Source organism: Anas platyrhynchos, chromosome 13 (genome assembly GCF_047663525.1).
Source record: "Anas platyrhynchos isolate ZD024472 breed Pekin duck chromosome 13, IASCAAS_PekinDuck_T2T, whole genome shotgun sequence".
NCBI lineage: Eukaryota > Metazoa > Chordata > Aves > Anseriformes > Anatidae > Anas > Anas platyrhynchos.
In genome coordinates, this window is record NC_092599.1 from 10,029,669 (window position 1) to 10,050,558 (window position 20,890).

The 20,890-nt window shown below is 49.3% G+C and overlaps 1 protein-coding gene across 12 annotated transcripts in view; it reads left to right on the top strand.

Annotated features, from left to right (window-relative positions):
* Window positions 1-20,890, top strand: part of GRIP2 (glutamate receptor interacting protein 2) — a 245,994-nt gene that overhangs the window by 111,418 nt on the left and 113,686 nt on the right. For 5 of the 12 annotated variants that reach the window (XR_005269045.2, XM_038185843.2, XM_038185842.2 and 2 more), the window contains exon 1: window positions 4,578-4,743. The exons of the other annotated variants lie outside the window; for them this stretch is intronic. Coding sequence is in view for 4 of the 5 variants with exons in the window: in XM_038185843.2 (XP_038041771.2) it covers window positions 4,593-4,743 (151 nt within the window). In the remaining variant the exon portion in view is untranslated. Of the gene's footprint in view, window positions 1-4,577; window positions 4,744-20,890 lie in introns of those variants that run through there. 12 annotated transcript variants of the gene reach the window in all.

Below are 20,890 nucleotides of genomic sequence, written 5' to 3' on the forward strand. Positions count from 1 at the left end.
GCTCTGGCACGCAAGCCAAGATCCTGGGTAGAAATTAGTGGGAGAGGGGAAAGGCAGCAAGAAACTTGGGGACAGCCTGTATCTTGCAGCTCTCATCAGTGCTGAGCTCTGGCTGCAGGAATCCGTAATTCAACGGAGTGAATGAAATTGCTTTTCCTCCCAAAAAGCTCAGTTCCTTGTATTGCAGCTCATCACTGTGACCTCCGGCTGCTTTGTGGTCTTGAATGCATTTGGTCCCTCGGGATTGTTGGTGGGGGAATGTGCTCCTCTCCCTGTTTTCTGCTGGGTGGGTGAGGCAGGAACCCCACAGCCCCCGCAAGGGGTTGGCTCAGTGTTGAGTGGCATTGCCCATCATGCCACAAATCTGCGTGTGATGCCTTCAATTTTTTTACAGCTGTCTGAGCCTTTTTTTGAGGACAATTTTAATTCTGCGACCACATTCCCTAGAAATAAGCGTGAGCTTAGCGCAAGTGGCTGGAAGTAGCTGCCCGAATCCTTAACTGCTCTGCCAGGCCTGTGCTCTTCCATTGCTCGAAGCTTTTGAAATCCCCAACTTCCCCTTCTGTAGGAGGAAGATCTCCAGGTGGCAGATCTCCAACGTGATCTGCTCTCTGTGCTGCCTTGGATCTACTGTCAAGTTTTTTATTTCGTAATAGTGCCAGAAGCCCAGACTGATTCTCTTGAAATGCAGCAGTTCCAGACACCAAGTGGTTGTTGTCTCCAAAGGTTCTCGTGGTCTTTGAAACAGTGAGAAAATATCAAAGGGGAGGGAGTTAAATGCCAGGGAGCCAGTAGAAACCTGCAGAGGGATCAGAGCCCCAGACTGGTGTTAAAACATTTGAAAACTTTCTAACATGAAGCCTGCTGCAGTCCTGCAGGGTGTGATTAATAACTGCAGCAAGCGAGATGGCATTTGGTGCTGTCTCTAGCCTCACTGTGTCCAGCAGAAACCTGGACTTACGCAACCAGCAGAATATACGGTGGTAGGGCAGGATCAGGCAAGGGCGTACTCGGGAAGTAGTGCCTGGAGGAGGCTGCGTCCCCTTGCTTTGGGGGAGTTTGCTCAGTGGTGCCCAAGGGCACGGTGTGTGTGCGGTGTCTCCCTGTGCCCCAGCAGCCCCACGTGTTGCACGTGCTTGTTGGGAACAGAGCTACAGCAGTTGGTGATACCCAGGTCAACTTGTTGGGCATGGGAACTTGCCTCCTGGCATTACCTCCGGAGGATGATGCCTATAGGTTTGCCCAAAGGCTGCCCATAAAACACAGGCTAGGAGCTTTGGGCACACTTATGGCTGGCAGCTGTGCCTCGGGGGGGCTGGCAGAGGCAGATGGGGATATCTTTCTATATTTTTCTGCATCCCTCAATCCTTAGGGTCGTCCTGCTGAAAGCCTACCACCCGTCTGGGTTTGTGGCAGAGGGTCAGTGTGCCTGTGGCTGATCCAATGAAGGATAACGGCACTGTCTGCTTTCCTGTTTGAGATCACATAGGGTGCTCCAACACTGAGAAACACCCAATGAGGCTGCTGGCTGGGGAGCAGCCTCTTCCAGGGCACGTAGGATGGCTCTGCAGCCTGGGTAGGATTAACCAGGAGCCTGGAGAGAGAAGGATTGCCCAGGCTGAAGCAGAGCACGAGGCTGTTCTCACTTCTTGCTGGGCGAGAGGCAGCCGCTGCGTGCTGCTGACTCACGTAATGACCCTTGTGCTAATGCCGTTCCCTATCATTTAGCACAAAAATAAAACTGCTAAATTGAGACCAATTTGAAACTTGCGTGGCTTGCTTTGGAAAGCGCTTAATGGCTGCTATACTTCAACTCTAGGGCTGTGATTGGGAAAGGAGGGAAAAGTAAATAGTTTGGATTAACTTACCAAAATTAAACTGTTAGTATTGAACTTTGCTAAATCCCACCCAAATCTTGGCTCAAATCAAACAGCTTCAGCTCGTTTGTGAGAGGCAGAGGGTGAAGCAAAGTGGGAATAGGACATGAAAGAGCGCCTTATTACCTGAATGCTAACCAAAGCGCTTCCATCCTGACAGTACTGCCTGGCTTTGAAAGATTTTCACCCCTTAAATCCTCAGCATTTGGAGGCGGTGGTTTCAGCCTTCAGATGAAAAGGGAGCAACTTGCTGCCCTGACTGTAGAATAAAATTTGAAAGCAGTAGGAGTGCAATCTACGGGATTAGCTATCGGGCTGGCCGTAAAGCAGAAATCTATAGTGCCCCCCCAGACCCTGTGTTGATAACGTGGACCAACCTTGCTGCTGCAGAGAGCAGCAGCTCTGTAGGTGTTTGTACAGTAGGGCAGACAGCGACATCGTGTCTAAGACGATTTTCCTTCTCTGTTTGTCCTGCACAATGCTGCAGCAGGGAGGAAAAAGTGAACCGGCCTGAGTGTAAGTAGCTTCTGCAGCCATGGGGCACGTGCAAGCTGTGGCTTTGAGGTCTTCTCGGTCCCCAAGAGCTCTTCCCGGCAAAACCCTTAAGTTGCTCAATGCCATCTTGCTTTCCTGTGTTGCTGCAGCTCTCAGAAATATTAATTAAAGCATCAGAAGGAAATCACCCCAAGCTGACCCTCTCTAGGATTGCTTACTCTATTGAGAGCTCAGGCTGCTGTGCAGCCCCCGATCCAGGTTTTATGGAGGTGGTAATGGTGGCTCAGTACAGACAACAACTTGAATTGGTTGTGTCAGCTCTAACTAATGACATTGAAGACCAATAAAGTGACTCTTAGATTGGTTTGGCATTATTAGTCTCATTATTAATTATGTAGACATGACAGCGGCATTAGCGCTAGTATTAACCATCAAAATAAAATGGAATTGTGCTCATAAATCTCACTGATGAGGAATACGTGAAAGATTGCAGCCACCCGCCAAAGGGAAGGAGAGGAAACAGAGAGGCTGAGGCGGGACTGAGGTGGAGAGGGGAGGCCTGGGGGCGGCAGCATTGTGCTGTTGTGCCACCCCTCCTGCTGTGCCCAGGGTTGTGCGAGGGAGCCTGAGCAAAGTGGGGCAGCACTGGGGGTAAATTCTGCCCCTGCCCTGTGTGGATAAGGATGGGTTCCCCTGTGGGCACGGGGCACAAATGAAGGGATGCGGCATGGCCGCCTGGCCCCACCAGGGAGGTCCGAGCTCCATGTTCAGTGATCAAGGAGTATTCTGCCCCAGCAGGACATGTGGGAGCAGCAGGATTTCCTAGGGTGCTGCAGTTTGCACAGAGCTGCTTGTCTGGGGCCATGTCTCATTAAAATCCACACCCTAATGAGCTGAGGAGATGACATCCACCAAAGCTCGCCGTTGCGGCCTGCCCTGTGGCAGCGCTGACATGGCCGTGTGTGGGTGAGGGAGCTGAGGCCCAAGGGGCTGGCAGGGGCCTGGCAGGGGGTCGCACACTGCCCCACACCGCCCTTCTGTGGGGTGGTGGGCACGGGCTGCGTCTTGTTCTGTGGCGGGAGTGATAGCTCTATTTATAATGCCTTAAATGAAGTGCGTGATAATTTAATTTGTACATCCATTACTAGCCTACCGCAGGGTTTGTTCTCAATTGTATCGCTCTAAATGGAGCTTTAGGCACATTAACGGGCTCCTGGGCCTGCTGCCTGCCAGAGCCACGTCCATCCCAAACGTGGCTTTGAAGGATTTTCACCCCTTAAATCAGAGTTGGCTTTCTTTTCCTCTAACCCCACTGCCCACCCCGAAAGGGGCTGCTCACAGCTGACGGTCGCTGCCCCCAGAGACCTCCTTTCCTGGAGGTGTGTCCTGGATGGACACACATGTTAATGTCCATTAAAGTCTGTTTGAAAACATCAGGGGGTCATTTAAAATCTTTAGAGACTGTAAACTGTTTCAGAAGTTTAGAGGGACTGAACTTTCACAGCAGGGAGAGAGGCTGTTTGCAGGGATGTATTCAGAAGCTGTGCAGAAATGAAGCTGCTTCACCTCTGTGCCTGCAAACTGGGGGAATGACTAGCTTCTTTGCAAAGACATCAGTGAGAAAGTGATTGCTGAAAGGTGCTGGATAAATGTGAGTAATTATTGAAGACCAGGAAGGTCAAGTTTCTTTCCTACAGAGCGTACAGATCTTTAGCAGTTCCTATACATGCGGCTCCTATTTGCTGTCTGCATTTGCTATTTCTAATCTTTGAAACGAAGCCAGAATTATTCTTTTTTTTCTTTAAGAGTCACTGCTGCTTCTGAGCTGATGCTGACTCTTGCCTGAGGAGCATTTGAAATCTGCCAGAATGCATGTATTGTCAAAAGCAGAAATTGAAAACCCCGTGCAGGATCTGCTGCCCCTGTGAGTTATGAGCTTTCCCAATCATCAGGGAGAAGAAATGCCTGCTCTCATCCGCAGAGCTCTGGATGGACAGAGGCAGAAGAAATCCTTCTCCCTCCTTCCCCCCTCCCGTCGCCACCCAAAACTCTCTCTTTGGGCGGAAAGAAGCTTTGACACAGAGGCACGCACACACAGGAGCGCTTTTTGCCTCCCAGTGACCTGCCTGCTTTCTGGCTGTCCCTCCTTCCCGAGGAGCTGGAGCTGCTGAGACATAGGAGAGGAGGAATCCCTGCCCCTCTCTGCGGCCGCACGACCAAATGAATCAAGTGAACAAGGTCTTGAAGATCATCAAGAAGTCGTCAAGGAGGAGGAGGAGGTGGAGAGAGGAGCTGAGGGTGGAGGAGGAAGGGGAAAGCCAGGAGCTCTGTGCCCCGGGTGGTTTGTGCCACCTGCACCTCTGTACTGGTGGTAAGGAAACAGGAATGCTCCTGCTCGCCCGGAGATAACGTGCCTGTGTTTGATATCCATTGCTTACATGACAGGAGAGCTTCCTACAGCCAGCCGTGGCTGTCACACTTTTCAAGGGCTTAAAAATATTTGTGGGAGAAGTGGTGAGGGCAGGGAGCCGGGGTGGCTGGGTCCCTTTCGTAAACCTTCCCTTGGCTGCCAGGGTGGCACTTTGTGCAGCCACACAGTGGGGACAGCAAAGAGTCTTCACTGCTGGGATGGTGTTCCTAAAAGTGCAGGGAAAGCGTGCAGCTCGTTGAGATTTATGTTTGTTATATAAAATGTGGGTGTTTGCTCTATGTATTTGTGCAACAGAAAAGCAGTGGGGAATGGGCGCATTTGGTTGCTGTTTCTCAGAGGGACATTTGTGTCTGCAAAAGTGGGCTACAGCCAAAGCTGGTCTGAACCCTGGTCCTGTTATATCACTCCTTACCTTCCAAGCAAACTGTACTTTGGCTGCAATATCACTGAAAACGATTCTGGTTTTAGCCTATCTGGACAAAAGCCACACAAGAGGAGCCCAGAAGCTGGAAAAGGGGCATTTCCAGCATTCACTGGCATGGCACAGCGTGCTTGAACTCCCTGCACGTGGCTGTGACCCAGCAGAAGAAAATGTAAAGGGCTGTGCCCTTGGTCACCAGGCTCTGCTCCCTTTGCTCTGTGCTGCTGGCATCAAAGGGATAGGGAGCGCTTACGAAACCACCCTTAAGATGAAGCTACACTCACGCCTAATGTAGGTCACTGTTCTTTCATTGTCACGTTTGATGGTTTGTTTGCTGTAGTGGTGTTACAGAGTTTGAACATTTTACAGGCTCATTCTTTTTCATTCTCATCCACCAAATTCTTTGAGCTGCTTTAATGGAGCCTGGCCTGGAGTGCCTGGTGGCCCCGTTGTGCCAGCATCCTGGGCAGCTGGCTGCTTTCACTGACAGCTGGAGAAAACCAGGGCACTTGCTCAGGGTTGCACCAGTGGGCTGCACGTTATCCCAGTGGGGTCAAGTCATCTCCTCCTTTGGTGTCTCTGAGGTCTCCCTGCTTTTTGCAGGGTACACAAGGACAGAATAGGGTAACTGTCCTTGACTGGGTCGTTTTCGCTTGTAGCAGGATGTGATTTGATCAGATTTCATTTACTCATTTTGTTTCCTGTTGCCCAGACTTTCTCCTGTCTAACCTCATCAGGTAGTTCAAGAGTCTGAGATGTGTGTTTGCCTCCGTTTCTTCCAGTGAGCTATTATTAGCAGTCATTTTTGCTTAAGCTTCTTGTGACATTTTTCACATCATCTTTAGTTGTAATCAATCAACAGACGAGAAGAGAAATTAAAAAAATGAAAATATATAAGCATCAGAAAACAAGCAAACAGTGGAAATCATTAGCTAGGCCTAAATTAAGTTATTACTGTGTTTAACCCCGTGTGTATTTTAGTTTCTCTTTTTAATAGACAGATGTCAGCTGCAGAAATTCTCACTGAGCAGCTCTCCTGCTGACGGGGAGCAGCAGCATTGAGGTTTACGTTCAATCCACATCCTTCTAACGCTGCTCAGTGTTTGGGTGCTGACCTGAAAGATGAAGTGTGCTTTAGTTCTTTGTTGTTTATCAAAAGAATGGCAGCGCTCTTTTGAACCCGTGGTTAATGGGCAACCTGCATGGGCAACACCAGTTGGGTGGCCTGGGTCTGGCTCAGTATCAGGTAGGCGTCTCCCTCCGAGCTTTGTGTCAAGGCTGGAAAGGAGAGAAATCGGTGCTTCTCGACCCAAAATGGGCATCTCTAACCCAAGGGATGTGTGATTGTCCAGAGAGCCTGTTCCTCTCCGTTGACTGCAAGGGAAGTAGAGGTGACTGGCTGAGGTGTCCCAAGTGGGCTGATTCCTGTCCTGACTGTCCCAAAGGATGGTTTTGGGGAAGGGTTTAGGGTTTGGGGAAGTGAATGTCCCAGCTCTACTGCCTGGATACGATTCAGGTGGAGGGACCCACCTTCACAGTCTCTTCTCTAATGGCTCATTTGTGCGAGGCCTTGCAAGAAGCGGGGCTGATGGCTTTGTTTTTTACCTAAATGCAAGGCAGGCAGTGGGCTAATGTCCCTTCTGCCACCTAGATAACAGCGATAGAGATGGATTGCCAGAAAAAAAAAATCTGTTAAGGCAAACAGGGAGAAAAATAGTGCATTCCTGCAGTCAGGTTCTCTGCCGGCAGTTATTCCAGCCCGTTATATCTCCACAATAAAATGTAAATGAATGCAATCATTTATTTTGCAGCCTGGAGGCCCAGTGGTATGGAAAGATAAGAGAGCATTTCCCATTGTTTATATGGCAGAGGTGGCTCTGCTGCGTCTGCTGCTGTCTCTCTGATACCTTGGCAGCATCTAAATGTTGCCTTTATTATTAAAAACACATAGATGGGAGGCTAATATCTTAAACAGATTAGCACGGTGTTTACAGACGCGTCAGCCAGCCCCCGCTCCCCGCAGGCTCTCGGCACTGGTGTGCGATCTTCAGGAGCGGAGCACGGAAAGCAGAAATGTCACCAGCTGGCCCACGAGTGGCAAGAAAGCAGCGTGCCCAGAGCCCAAAGGCAAGGAGCCTGTAACTCGTGCGGTTGTCGCTGGTCAGAGGGGTGAGGAGGAGGGATGGGGGGAACAAAGGGAGCGCGGAGAACAATGGGATGTGGCAGTGGCGTTGGGGTAATCTCTGATCGTCTTTAGGCTCCTTTAATTGGCCTGTCAGTTTTGCACATCTCATGCATTTTCATAAGGATTCCTCTTTGCCTCTCACTTTATCTCCCTGGATTTCCCCACGGACAGGCTCTCAGGGTTTCTTGGTTTTGTTCCCCCCATTTCAAAGCGAGCGCTGCGTTGCCTGGCGTTGTGGTGTCTGAGCAGAAAGGCAGCTTCAGCAAAGGGGCTGTTCGGGAAGTCTCACGTTGCCCTCAGCAGAGACAGAAATTTGGTATGGGAGGGGGAACTGCTGGGGACCCAGGTGTGCGTGCATCCATCACAGCTTTGTACCAGCCTAGGCTTCTGCATATAAATCCACATCCCAGTAAAGCATACTGCCGTGAGGAATTAAAATCTATACTGGAGCAGATTTTCTATTTATTTATTTGTGCTCTGGCCACTCCAAAAGCTGAGGTACATTTATTCTTCTGAGGTTCCACCCAGTACCATTTGCCTTAGAAATAAAGAGTTACTCCATTTGTAAGTTAAATAAATACATCCAAAGGGACGTTGCTCAGCTTTTCAGATCCGTGTGTTGAATCCCACCCTTACATTGCTAAGTGATGCCAGTCCTAGTTGCTTCATCCTCCCACCAGAAATCCCCCAGGCACGTAATTAAAACCGAGCTGTCCTCATAAAGCCACTGGCTGAGCTCCCCAGCACTGCTCCCGCGTTTCTTGTGGCTTTGAAGTTCAGAAGTAGGGCTTGGAGGGACGTGAGGACCTGCAGGGACGCAGCCCTGGCAGGCAGTGAAGATGAGGAGCTGTGCTGATTGCTGATGGGCTCCTCTCTAAGCCAGTCCTGCCCCATTTGATCTTTGGGGTGAAGTAAACATCTTCACAGGTCCCTGTCCTGCTGTGGGACCATACCAACGTGTATGAAACTACACAGCTGGGCTCTCCAAAGGGTTTGGGTGCTGGAGGTGCCTTTGGGGCTGACGAACCTTGATAGCCTTTGGAAAGCGTCCCATCCTCAGGATTTGGGGTTGGAGCTCTGGCCACCGTGGGTCAAAGCCAGGAGGTGTCCCAGCCCCTCGTCCTGGTGACGTGGAGGCCAGGCCCAGGCATCTCCCCCTTGCCTGCTCTGGAAGAGGCACCTGTGCTTCATGCCAGAGGAAGAGCAGCTGCCAAAAGGCCCTCTGCGTCCCGTTAGCAGGGCTGTTTTCACACGGCTTTTCTGCATTTCATGATGACAGTTTGGTTTGTGGCAATTTATTGTCCTGCAGGGTTGTCTCCTCTGTTTATATCTCATGGGTCTCGTTGTACAGCGGTAAATCACTGCAAAGCTGATAGCTTCGTTTCCAGCAATAAATTCAGATGCTGGAAGAAGAGATTTGTGCATCCACGCTTCCCTTCTCCAAATGCAGCCGTTCGCAGAGCTCCGTGTACCCCCGAGTGTGAGGATGCTGCTTGGTAAAAGTGATGGTAGCTGAAATAGCGTCATGTGGAACCTCTAAATAAACACTTGCTGTGTTTATATGGGAATGCAGGAGGTGATTTGGATCGGGCTGGATGTGAGGGAAGGGGCAGAGGTGGGAGAGGGGAGAAAGAGCCTTTTGGCATCGGCACCGGGCTGTGTGCATGCGCTGTGCTGCCTGGTCCTGGCCATGCTGAGGTTGGACCTGCTGCGGGTCCTGCCCCAGCCCTGGGACTTGGCACCAGGGTGTGCTCTGCTTAATGGGGGCAGAATTGCTGCTGGTGGGAAGGGGAGAAGCTAGGAGCAGGAATTCACGTGGGGCTCTGAAGAAGTCGGGGTTAATAGCAGTGAGGCAGGGACGCACACAGCTGGAGGCAAAGGCTCCCGAGGAAGGCAGCAGGCTGGAGACCCTCAGCATTGTCTTTACGCCTGTGCCCGATGGTAGTCAGCGTACTGTAAATGAAGCAATTATTAGCAGTTATGCTCATATCGCAGGACATAAACCAGTCTATTGAGCTAAAAAGATTTGCCCTTTTTCAACCTTTCTAAGTGATTTCCCTTGTGGTGACCGGCAGAAGAGGAAAGCCGAATTTCCTGAGTGCAGCCCCCTGCCCTTTCCGAGCCCCAGCACCCCCCTTCTCCCTCTTTGCTAAAGGGGTCAGGGAGCTGCATTATTTATTGCTCCTCCTGGGCACCCCGCTTGCACGTCCTGCACTGGCTGTGGAAGGGAATTGCCGGCACACACAGGAGATTCAGAGGTGACGGAGAGCTCCCGGCTGGTTATGGGATGTCTGACTTCTAGCAAATCGTACAGAGAAAGCTTTTGATCAAACAGAATCAAACCATTGTAACCAAACATAACTTTCGCTCTGAAAATACTCTGTTTCAACATTTTCAGCAATTAAACCCTTCTTCATCTGGACTGTTTGGTGCTAGAAATTAATTAGCTGATAATATCCTCTTTAGAATAAGACAAATGTTTTCATGTCTTTGCTGAGGGCTAATATTTGCAAAAAGAAGAAGAAAAGTAGATGAATTCCTTAAATCTCAGTAATCTTGCCCTGATAAATATACTTCCACACCGTTAAGCTTTCCATAAATTTCCGCGTGCCTCTTGATCACCTATCATATTATGCAAAGTTCCAGGGAGAGGCTAAATCACAGCCTCAGAAACAGGTTTGGGCTTTCAGAGGACTGAAGTGCTCAGATTAAATCTACTTCTTCCAGCTCAGGGTCACCTATGAAAAATGCCAAGGAAGCGGATAAGAGTGAAAATATATAATGGGACAGACGGCTTTTTTCTTCAAGAGCATTTATGTGAGTGCTCGTGTGGTTGGAGATGATGGCCAAACCCTGCTTGCTCATCACGTAGTTGTCGGAGCTGGGTAGTTTCGTGCTTTTTCCAGTGGGATTTTGAGTTGAAACAAGCACAGGTAAACCTGGAGGCTGAACGCCTGATTCCTTAGGGAAGCACAGATTCTCAAAACACTCTGCAGCACTGGTTTTGGCACCACTTTTCCATTAAATAATAGAAATGAGTAAGTAAATTCAGGCAGGATGGGAGTTTTATACGTCTCCAAGTTCCATCTTTCCTCTGAGCAGCCTGAAGCCCCACCTCTGTGGTGCATCAACGCTGACCAGGGAGCAGAATGAAGGGACCAACCCATTAAAAAGGAAATGCAAACAGGGAGTGAGAGCTTCAGGGTCGCTGGCTATAAAATGTGGCTTTGAGGCAGTTTTTAGAGGTCAACATAACGTGTAGAGTGAAATTGCGGCTGTTGCACTGGGCAGGGAGTGAGTTTGACATTGCTAATTAAAGAAATGAATGTAACCATCCCTGGGTGAAGGAGACCTAAGGTATTCGGGGTAGGAAGGTACTTCAGCAGGAGGGATGATAAATGAGGTCTGTAGATGGTGGAGGTGGGAGCTGGAGTTCTTGAAATATCCCTCGGATGGCAAAAGTAAAGTAACCCCCTCCGTGGAAAGCATGCAAGTGATGGTATAAGTGCTTTTCCAACTACCACCTGTCAGTGAGATTTCATCCATTTTTAATTATGCCATCACGATGGTAATTACTGCAATTTAGGTATTGCCAAACAAGTCTCTAGTTAATTATGGGTGCTGTCAATTCTTGGAAGAGTGAGCGCGGGGTCACCTCTGCAGTCGTGCGGCTCAGGGCCTGCTAACCACAGGCGCTGGCAGACCTGCGCCTACTGGCAGACAGGGCAAGAGACTCAGGCCTTTTGAGAATGGAGAAATGCTTAAAGGAGGAAAAATTAATGATGAGGTTTCAAATGGATGTATGCATTTAATTAGGATTTAATTTAATTTTCACCTCTGTCTCCTCTACTCAAACCACACTTGCCATGACACAGGACTGTTGGTACGGTGTGGGCAAAGTGAGCCCCCAAGTGGGGTCTCAGTAAGCAACCATGGTATAGTGGTGTTTAATCATACCAATAACTTTCAATTTCATGGGTATTTATGACCTTTTGAGCACTCTGCCATTGATTAATAATAGTTTAACCCGGAACTCTCAACCTTTTGCTTAAAAAAACAAAGTAGTGATTTACTAGGTGGTAAATACCAGCAACAGCAAGTCTTCCAGCACAAACGCACTACGTGAATTTCCTCGTGGGAACAGCACTGATTCTGCGTGATCCTTTTAAGTTCCCCAGCACAACATGCCCGAAGTGCTGCTGTTTAATTTCAAAGCTCAGCTGCAAGTTGCAGACAGCGCAGAGCCTTCCTAGCCTCCTTTCTGGGGTGAGGAAGAGCAGTGATGCTCTGTAAGTAACGCTTAGATTTGTGTGTTTTCCTCTAACAGCTCTCACAGCAAAAGTGCAGCTGGCACTTAAACTGGGTAATGAGCACCTGCTTAAAAGGGAAACGACTTCTGGCCTTTGGCATGCTAACTTGTCTCGAGCTGTTACTAACTAATTGCTTCATTAGCACGGCAGCGGTGGAAAATGCAGCGAGGAGGCTGGTGGGAGCACATACATGGAGGCAGCCTGACCCCCGTCTGGGCTGGCATCTGCAGCCGGCGCTTGCGAGAGGCTTTTGCTCTTCTGACTAAATTGGCAGTCAGAGCGAGTGGCAGTACAGCACAGGAGATAAGGCTGTTTTAATTTCTTGCTTCAGGAGACTCAGCTGTCTCCTTGGAAAGACTGATGCCTTGTCCGTGGGTATGCAGAATGAACAAGCATACTGTAGCGGTTAATTATTAAAGAACGTTTTCAACGTTTCCAGGAAAAAAACAGAGTATGGTCTTTGGCTGAATCCTGGCAGCGGTGTTCCACCTGCAAGGCCACGCTTCTTGCCATGGGAAACGGGCCGTGCTGCTTTGTTTGCCACTCTCTGGGACAATACAACTCTCCAAGCCCCATTTGTATCTGTTGCCAAATGTATGCAGCTTTTTCTTGCAGTTAAATAACTGCTGTTATTTACCAGTAGCATTTCCAAGTAGGTACCCGGCTTCTCTTACGCTATGTGTTGTGTGGAAGCAGGAAAAAAGAAAAGATGGACCAAGCAGCAAGCACCTGAGCTTTTGGTTTGCTGTGGATGCTGATAACACTGCACATCACCACTGAAACACTGCTCGGGAAGGATATGAGAATGCTTTTACAGGTGGGTTGTTGAGAACTTGTCAGCTGATAAATTAATGATAGTAGGAGGAGATGTCTGGGTAATGCTAACAGGGCTCAAGTTAGAAGCTCAGAAAAGGAACATAGATGTAAATGTTTAAATTAGCTTTCCTCTTAGCCTTGGGACATAATCCTGTTCTCCCACTTGAATTGCTGAAAAGTGCCCGTAAAATCGTACACATTCAGCCTTCCTGCCATTCGGGGTGTGAATTATGGAGAGGACAACTAGGAAGGCAGTGGCAGCACGGAGCTTTCACCCCTGGTCTTCACTGCTCTCTAAATCATCCTCACTGAATTCTAGTCTCAGTTTAATCTAGATACAAGGCATTGGTGTCGCGGTGGTTTGGGTTGGAGGTGCAGTCCCCTTGAGTGCTACTTTTGAAACTGTGGGAGCATGGTGAGGACTGGACACTTCTCCCAAGAGCCCCTCGCTGCCTCCTTGCAGCTGATGCTGCAGAGGTCAAGGGCCTGGTGAAATTCAGGGAAATGACTGCACATAGCTGAGAGTTAACAGCATCATTTCTCACGGTGAGTCCTGCTGTGAAGCTGGAGAATTTGTAAAAAGCTGCACGGGGTGTTCAGAGCATGTGTCAGAGAAGTCACCCGCGGATGCAGAAAATAAGACAGGCTTTGGAAATCCTGGGGGTGAAGGTTAATGACTGAAACCTGTTTGTCTGCCTGGCTGAAATCCGTTTCATGACAGACTGTCACTTCCCTATGTTATTGTCAGGGTAATTAAACCTAATAGCACCGTGTCAGACGTCCCCCCCGTTGGTGCTCGGTTGGAGGCTGTGGCACCGCACAGGGAAGGATGCAGCCACGCTAATTAGGACCAGGCAATGTACTCGTAAAGCGTAATTTAGACCATTTCCTCTTGGGAATTGTCTACTAATCCAGCGTGATTTCAGTGAAACTGTTCATCATTCATGCTGTCACCGGGTCCATTTATTAAGGATCATCGGTTAAAGCAGTACGGGTGTCAGCGTGTCGCTGTCTTCTCCCAGACCTTTGGTGCTGACGGTGTCAGCCCGCGAGGAGAAGCGAGTTCAGCCTTGGCGAGCTGTCCCTGTGCCCCCCAGCACATCTGATTTAAGAGGCAGTGAGAAGAGGGGAACCTGGGATCTGCTCAGTGGCTGTGGGGGGGGGATGTAGGTGGCTGCTGGCTACCCTGGTGCTGCTGCTTAGTATCTGGGCTGGGGGTAATCCTACAGCAGGCAGGAGAGCTTCAGCGCCCACACACGGCTCAGTCATCGCCAGGAGTCTATGGGATATCTGATTTTTATCGATCGCCTCACTCTGTGTTTGGTTCAAGACATTGCTGGATCGGATCCGGTGTCTCCGCATTGACCCATCGAAGGCAGACTGTTTGTCTCCAAATGCTTCAGTGCCGCCTTCAGCCAGTGTTTGCTTCCCAAAGAGCTCCCAGCCTCTTAGGGGAGGTCTGCTGCCTGCTAATTGCAGTGCCTTATCTCAACGTGTCCTATTGAATGCGAGGTTGGGTGAGATAGCTTCAGTCTGTCGTGGGGCAGCGTTTGATGTGTTTTTACCAGGCAGAGCTATACGACAAAATCTGTGTACCAAGGGCAAGATTTTAACAAAGTGCTGTATGAGAAGAAGGCAGGTTGCTTCTTACCCGTTTCTGGTGATACCTGAAATGATTCCAAGGAGGAATTACTGGTGTGCTATTTATTGAGCTCACCCACCTGCAGTGAACTGTCTTTATTTTGCTTTCTTTTCTTAATGGCAGGTGTACACTGGTGAACCAGCTCAATCCTGTCTGTCTGTAGTGATGACAAAATGGCTGGTAGCCCACTATCTGGTAACGTCTGTTTTTACTTTTTGCAGACACTGTGTGAATATCTAATGAAAAGGAAAAAAAAAAAAAAAAAGAAAAAAAAAAGCTGCTTTTCACAGAAATCTTCAGGTTTCTTCCCAACCCCAGTTTCAGGGGTTCATGGGTCTTCCCATTGACAGCACCTGTAGTCATACAGAATCAAAATAAAAATAAGGTTGGAACATAATATGAAGAAATTCACAATGGCAGTGCTATCAGTATTTGTAACGTTAATGCATTCATCCATAAACGTACCTGTTTGCAGGAGAAATGCTGCCTTTTATAATGTGTTAGTGCAGTGTGTAATTTTCAGGATATGGATTAGACACACAGGATTTTGCATTATTAATCCTGAGGAAGGAAACAAGCTGTATAGCAACCTCAAGGAGGGAATGAACTAGTGTAATGTAAGCTCTACTTAGAATAGTTACTGCGCTTTTAATTTTGTTCTGAAAGATATTTTTTAAATGTTTACATGAAGGGAAGACTGCTTTTGTCCTCACCATTCCTCCACAATTTACCGCTATAAAAAAAAAAGGTGCTAATTGCCAGATAAGCAGAGAAGTGCCTACATACATTCTGAATGCTGTATATTCATTAATCACGCTGCATTTTGCTTTATTTTTGTGATGCTCAGTGTATAGCTATTTTCATTATCCTCTTGCATTATTTGCAATGGATTCGAAGGCTTGGCAGAGCCACTTCAAATACCAGACTTGATAAATGGTAATAGATTTCCCATTGTACACATGCTTTTTTATCCTCTTGGTTTAATTGGTGCATTTCTCACTCCCTTTATTGTGTGCTTTTGATGACCGGTGTCCACGCAGCCATTTCCTTAGCTGAACTGAGGCTGGGATTTATGTGCGGTGGAGCTGGAAGCGGGCTTGTTTGGGTATCAAAGAGGAGCAGCTGCCTTCCGTTTGGGACCGGGATTTCCTCTGAGGTGAAACCAATTGGCTTGGGGCATGCAGGTGTAATTCCTGGCTAACCAAGCTCTCCGAGCCTCTCAGGGGAGGGCAAACCTCAATATTCAGGTTTATGTCTGAATGTGCTTAAATTCCAGCAGTGACCCCAGAGAGAGGAAGGAATGGCACAGTTCGCCTCGTCTTGTTCGTAGACTGGCACTTCAGCAGCATTAAAGAAGGTGAAGTCTTGTGCAAAATGATATTTCGGTTGGGGAAACCTCATAAATTCCTCTGTCACGGCTCCAGCAAAGTTCATTGGAGACACATCTGCTTCACAGAGGTGAGGGAAGGAAAAGCAACTTGAGACGAGCAAGCAGCAGTGGGCAGAGACCTGGGGGTTAGCTCTCAGTCTGCCTAAAAAACAGAACATCTGGGGCTCCGTGTGGGATTTCCAGGCCCGTACCATAAACCCAGCAGGGCTTAAAGTCCTTCCCTGCTTGGCTGAAATGGTCAGTGCAGGTGGCTTCTCTGCACGAAGAGGAGATGGTGGCGGAAACGAGGGACCCACATCTGCGGAGAGGAGCAGAGACTGGGAAGGGAAAGGGGCAAGACAGGGCGTTGGGGTGTTTTGGGGTAAGAAGCCAGCACTTTTAGACCCCAGTCTGGTTGTTTTAAGGGGGGAGAAAATCTCATGTGCATCTTATTGAGCTTGCTCTTGCAGCTGTGGCAGAGGCAGGGCGGTCAGCCTGGCCCCGTCATCACCCTCCTGTGCCTGGCGTGGCAACGCTCCCAGGGAGAGCAGTGCGAGCAGCGTGCTTCTTGTGTGCTGTGAACATGCTCAGGCTGTTCGTCTTCTCTACGAGGCTTTAGACATATACATTACATCTCAATTGATCCATACTTAATATATATGTACACACCTGTCAATGCTCTCGACTCTGTTATTTTAAAGAAAACAAGATCGAGTCGAGAAGAAAATCTCTCGTGCTGTTACATAAAGATTGATCTCTGAAGCACTGAAGGCTTATTGAGTTTAGAGGGTCTGTAATTGGAATTCTTGGATTTGAAATTCAGTGTGAGCTCCTCTGAGACTGCTGGTTGTGCTGTGCCACTAATGCTGCCGTGCCTTCCGAGCAGCTCCCTCTTAGCTCTCTGCTTGCCACAAAACTTTCTGGGTCAGCCCGTGTTATGCTTTGCTTTGGGTTCCAGACTTGTTTGAGTTTGAATTTACCAAACTGTGTGTCCTACAGTGGGATGGTGACCTTGGTAATTAGGTGCAAAGGCTCAGAGGCAGAGCACAGCTAAGATCAGGTGCTGGAGGTGAAATGTTCCATGTCGTGTCTCTAAAGGGACTCCTACAAAGATGTGCTGTCTTGTTGCCTGCAGCAGTTGGTCTACAGGAAGAAATTGTGATCTCCTAAGTCAACTGTGGGATTGGCAGAAATGCTTGCCAGACAAGGTGCTCAGAGATGTTGTGACAGTAAATTCCCAAATTTCCATCTATTGTGGGCACCCTTTGACCCTCAGGAGCTGGTTTGGTAATGGGGATTTCTTCTGTAAACCCAGAGTTTCCCCGTGAGTTCCTGGAAGGGACCTTTTGGCTCACTCTGACTGGTAAGAAGCCGTGGGGAACCACTTCTGCTGTCGTCCAAATGCCCAGAGAGAGGGCGAGGAATGTCTTGTCACCTCCTGATCCACAGGTTTGTTTCTTCATGTCCCTTTCTGCAGGCAGGAGGTGGCACTGGGGATACATCAGGCACATTGTCTGGGGGGCTGATGTTCACCAGGTGGTTTCTGTGTCCCCAAGGCCAGGGCTTCGCTCTCAGGCCTGCGAGGCATTGCTTTGGGGTTGCTGCAGGCACAAAAACTTCTGCAGAAAAGTTTTCTTGTGCCGCTGGGGCCATTGCTGGCATGTAGCCCAGCAGCACGTGCACTGGAGCTGGGTTTCTGGTGGTCTGGTCCCCTGGCAGTCAGGGCTTTTGTGTCCTCCGTAAGCTCTGGATTAGCTTCCTGGTGCAGAGCAAGCACGCACCCATACGTATTAAGGAGTGATGTTATTTCGCAAATTAATATGTTAATGGAGTGCCGGATTCCCAGCCCTTAACAGCAGGAGGCTGGAGATAGATTTATATACATTAATTGGTGATTTTATTGATCTAGACAAGATAACAAGACAAAGCAGCCCCACGCTCAAGGTCTTGTCGGAAGGGGTCTGTGCCCCCTTCAGCTCCGTCTGTGCCATCCTCCCCCCAAATCCTCTTCCCTCGCAGTCCCTCTGCAACTACAGAAAGTACGGCTCCATTTCACAGCAATCAGAAATTAATTTAGAGCCGGCAGCCCCTCGCAGAGCCAGGCAGAGGTGCGGGGGGAGAAGCTGCACAGAGCCATGTGAGCGAGCGCTGGCGGCTGCGGTCGGGGAAGATGTTCGCTGTCTCGCTCAAGTGCCGGCTCGGGGTGCTGAGACAGAGGAACAAAGGTAGGGTGAGAGCAGGGAGCTCGGAGGGGCCCCACCGTAATGCTTGCTTTCCCTTAGCTGGACAGGAGGAAAAAAAAAACTCCACGGTCTGTGTTTGCTTGCTCACCCTCAGCGTGCATTGGCAGGGGCTGGGGGGAAATAGGATTATTTTACTTTTTTGCATGTCGTGTGTTTTTCAGAGGTATTCTCTAGATTTTTATTCTACCCGTCTGCCTACAGTAAAGCAGGTTTAGGTGCACGTGTGGAGCTGTTCCTTCCCTGGGAGAGGCGGTGGGGTGCTTGTGGACCCTGCAGCAGTGTCCGTCAGTCCTGGGGTCTGTCCCCACGTGCTCCTTCCAGCAGTGAGCGAGTTGGAAGGACGAGAAAATGGGGTGGATAATGGGGCATGGTGGTGCCCAAAAATTGAGTTCAAGCTGATTTGGGAAGCAAGAAGCAGCGATATGTTAAGTAGATCTCTGCATGAGTCAGCCCGAGGCAGGGCAGAGTTTCTCTGCTCCAAACCTTGCATGCGGTGAGAAGTGGAGAGGTCTCCTGTGCCGGACACCGACCCCTCGGCCCCACTCGGTGAGCACTAACCGTGTCTGCCAGCCTCCCACCGGAGGCTGCTGCGGCTGCAGAGCTGCTGCTCATGTGGCACTGGGTGGCTGCTGTGCAGTCCCCTCGTTTTGCTTTTTGTTTTGGAAAGGTTTGCATTTTCCTGGGGCACAGAGCGATTTCCAGCCCCGGGGAGCTTGGCTCTCAGGCGTGAGCCCCCACTGGTGCTCTGGGGCACTCCTGCAGCAGATCAAAGCCCTGGGGTGTGAAGGAGGACAACCAGCAGCTTTATAGGGACCGCTGAAGATCAGCAGCTTTTAGAGGCTCGGTGTAACTCGGGTGTGATTGATTTCAGGCTTCACTGATGCTATAAGCGTGGCTGCCTCACACGCGGTTTCTGGCACAGGGATCTGTGTGCTGACATTCGGTAGCTCCATCAGGACAGCGGCAGGTACAAAACTTAGGCAGAAAGGGAAGGGCCTGAACACAGCGTGTGCACTTCTGGGGCAGAAAACATGTTTGCTCAGATCAGGGGTGCAGCTCTGAGGGGCAGACCTGAGAGCATGAGTGTGGGGACGGCCATGCACGTGGCTTGGGGTGGCAAAGGGAATGGTTGCAAGCATCAGCAGGGGGCCTGTCGCGTGTCCTGCTGCTCCCAGGGGTGCGTGCACCCTGGGGTCCCTCCCTGCTGTGTCAGCCTCGGAGCTCAGCTTATTTCAAGCGTGTGGATTTGTCTTTGGCATCGTCTGCTTTGGGCGGTGTACGCTGATGATTCTCCTCATCCCTGGTTTGGAGCAGAGTGACTGATTTGTCAGCATCTTGCTGCACGGGCAGGAGTTTGATATTCCCACTCACACGGGCTGGCATGGGCGGGATTCCCACCTCCCAGAGCTGCCTGGAAGGGCTTGGATCAAACGCAGCCCTCGGGTCCTTTTCAGTGGTGGGGTGCCAGGAGAAGAGCTGGTTCCTTCTTATTTTTTTCCACTTCTTTTCCCCTGGCACTCTTTTTTGCTCAAGCATCCTAAAGTGGTTGGCAATGAGTTTTTTTTTTTTCTTTTTTTTCTTATGCAGCTTTCAAGGGAAGTTAGGAAAGACAGCTCAGCCTGCTCTGACTCAAGCCACGAGTGGAGCACGTTCATTTCTGCCTGCACACCACTGTGGAAATGTAGCCTGACATTGTAACGAAGGCGAAAAAGGTGTTATCCCTCCACTACCTGATGAAGTTTTAGTGGCTTTCGTTGCAATATTTAGAATTAGCTTAGCTCACCTGCATTTCTTGGTGGCAGATTTAAGTAAGAGAATCACTAATCCAATGCTAAACTGTACTGCTTTGATCAAGGATTAAGCTGAGCTGGAACTGGCTTTTGGGACTAGGGCTTTAAAATGAACAGCCAGAGAGCGAGGTTGTTACTCGTCTTGTAAATTTTGGGACAGCTGCTTACAGAACAGCCCCAGAAGCTCGAGCAGGACTCAATGATGCCTGGGCACTGTGCTGCCAGGATCAGCCCATCACAACTGGGGAGCAAGCAAGGATGGGAGCTGGTGGGAGTTGTGCTAGCAAGTAACAAATTCTGCTTAATTTCTTATCCTTAATTGCTCAAAACGAAACTTCCCTGCGGTCCTTCAGGGGCCCTTCATCCCCTGCAGAAGGTCCCAGCAGCCCCCAGGGAACAAACAGCCACTTGTCCACTGCAAGAATTAAACTCTCCTTGGTGTTAGTGGGATTTTCCTTTGGGAAAAGCCAAGTGGCATGAGCAAATGCCATGGGTGCCACAACACAAATGTCTGTCAGCAGGGTTGTTTGTCCCAGAGCTGTGTTACCACCACGCATCCTGCTCACGTTTCTATATGGCCATGCCTGGCGTTCAGCTCAGATCGGGCCCTTTGGAGAGTGGATTTGGCTCCCTCATCGTCCCCAGTTACTGCAGCAAATCAGCTGTATGTTATAAATAAGTAAATGGAATTGGTGGGGATCCTAAATCTTTAACCAGATACACGTGTCAGCCTGGAAAGCAGCAAATGAGAGTAATTCAGTGGTGCCTTCACTGTTCCTTCTGCTTCCCGTGGTGGGACTGGGAGCTGCCTGCCCTGCCAGCAGCACATGCCGAGGGGCTTGGGGCTGACTGCTGCAGGAGAAGGAGAAGCTTGGCTTGGGATCCTTGAGCTTAAAATGTGTTTATATTTGCCTGCTGTAATTCCTCCCGGTGTGTGGTGTGAATGACGTTGGAGAAAAAAAAAGTCATTTCGCTGTTACTTTGTGAAAAGCTGTCATTTGGAACGTGCCAGACATCCAAATTTGTAAAAGAAAATATTATGTTCTGCTTTCTTTTTACTTATTTCTGCATTTTTCAGCCTTTGAAGCTTCAACAAGGGAAGTTTACTACCCTTTTTCTTTGCTGTTTGGATTAGATTCTTCCTTTTACTATTTGTTCTTCCTTTTCTTATTGTTCTTCCTTTTCTTGTGTTTGAATGGGAGCTGCGAGATGGGTAAGCAAAGAAAATCCATCCAAAAACCCCATGAACAAATAAGAAGAAGGTGTTCGGAAAAACTGTCAACACGAGACTTGCAGTAAAATCGGGGGTTG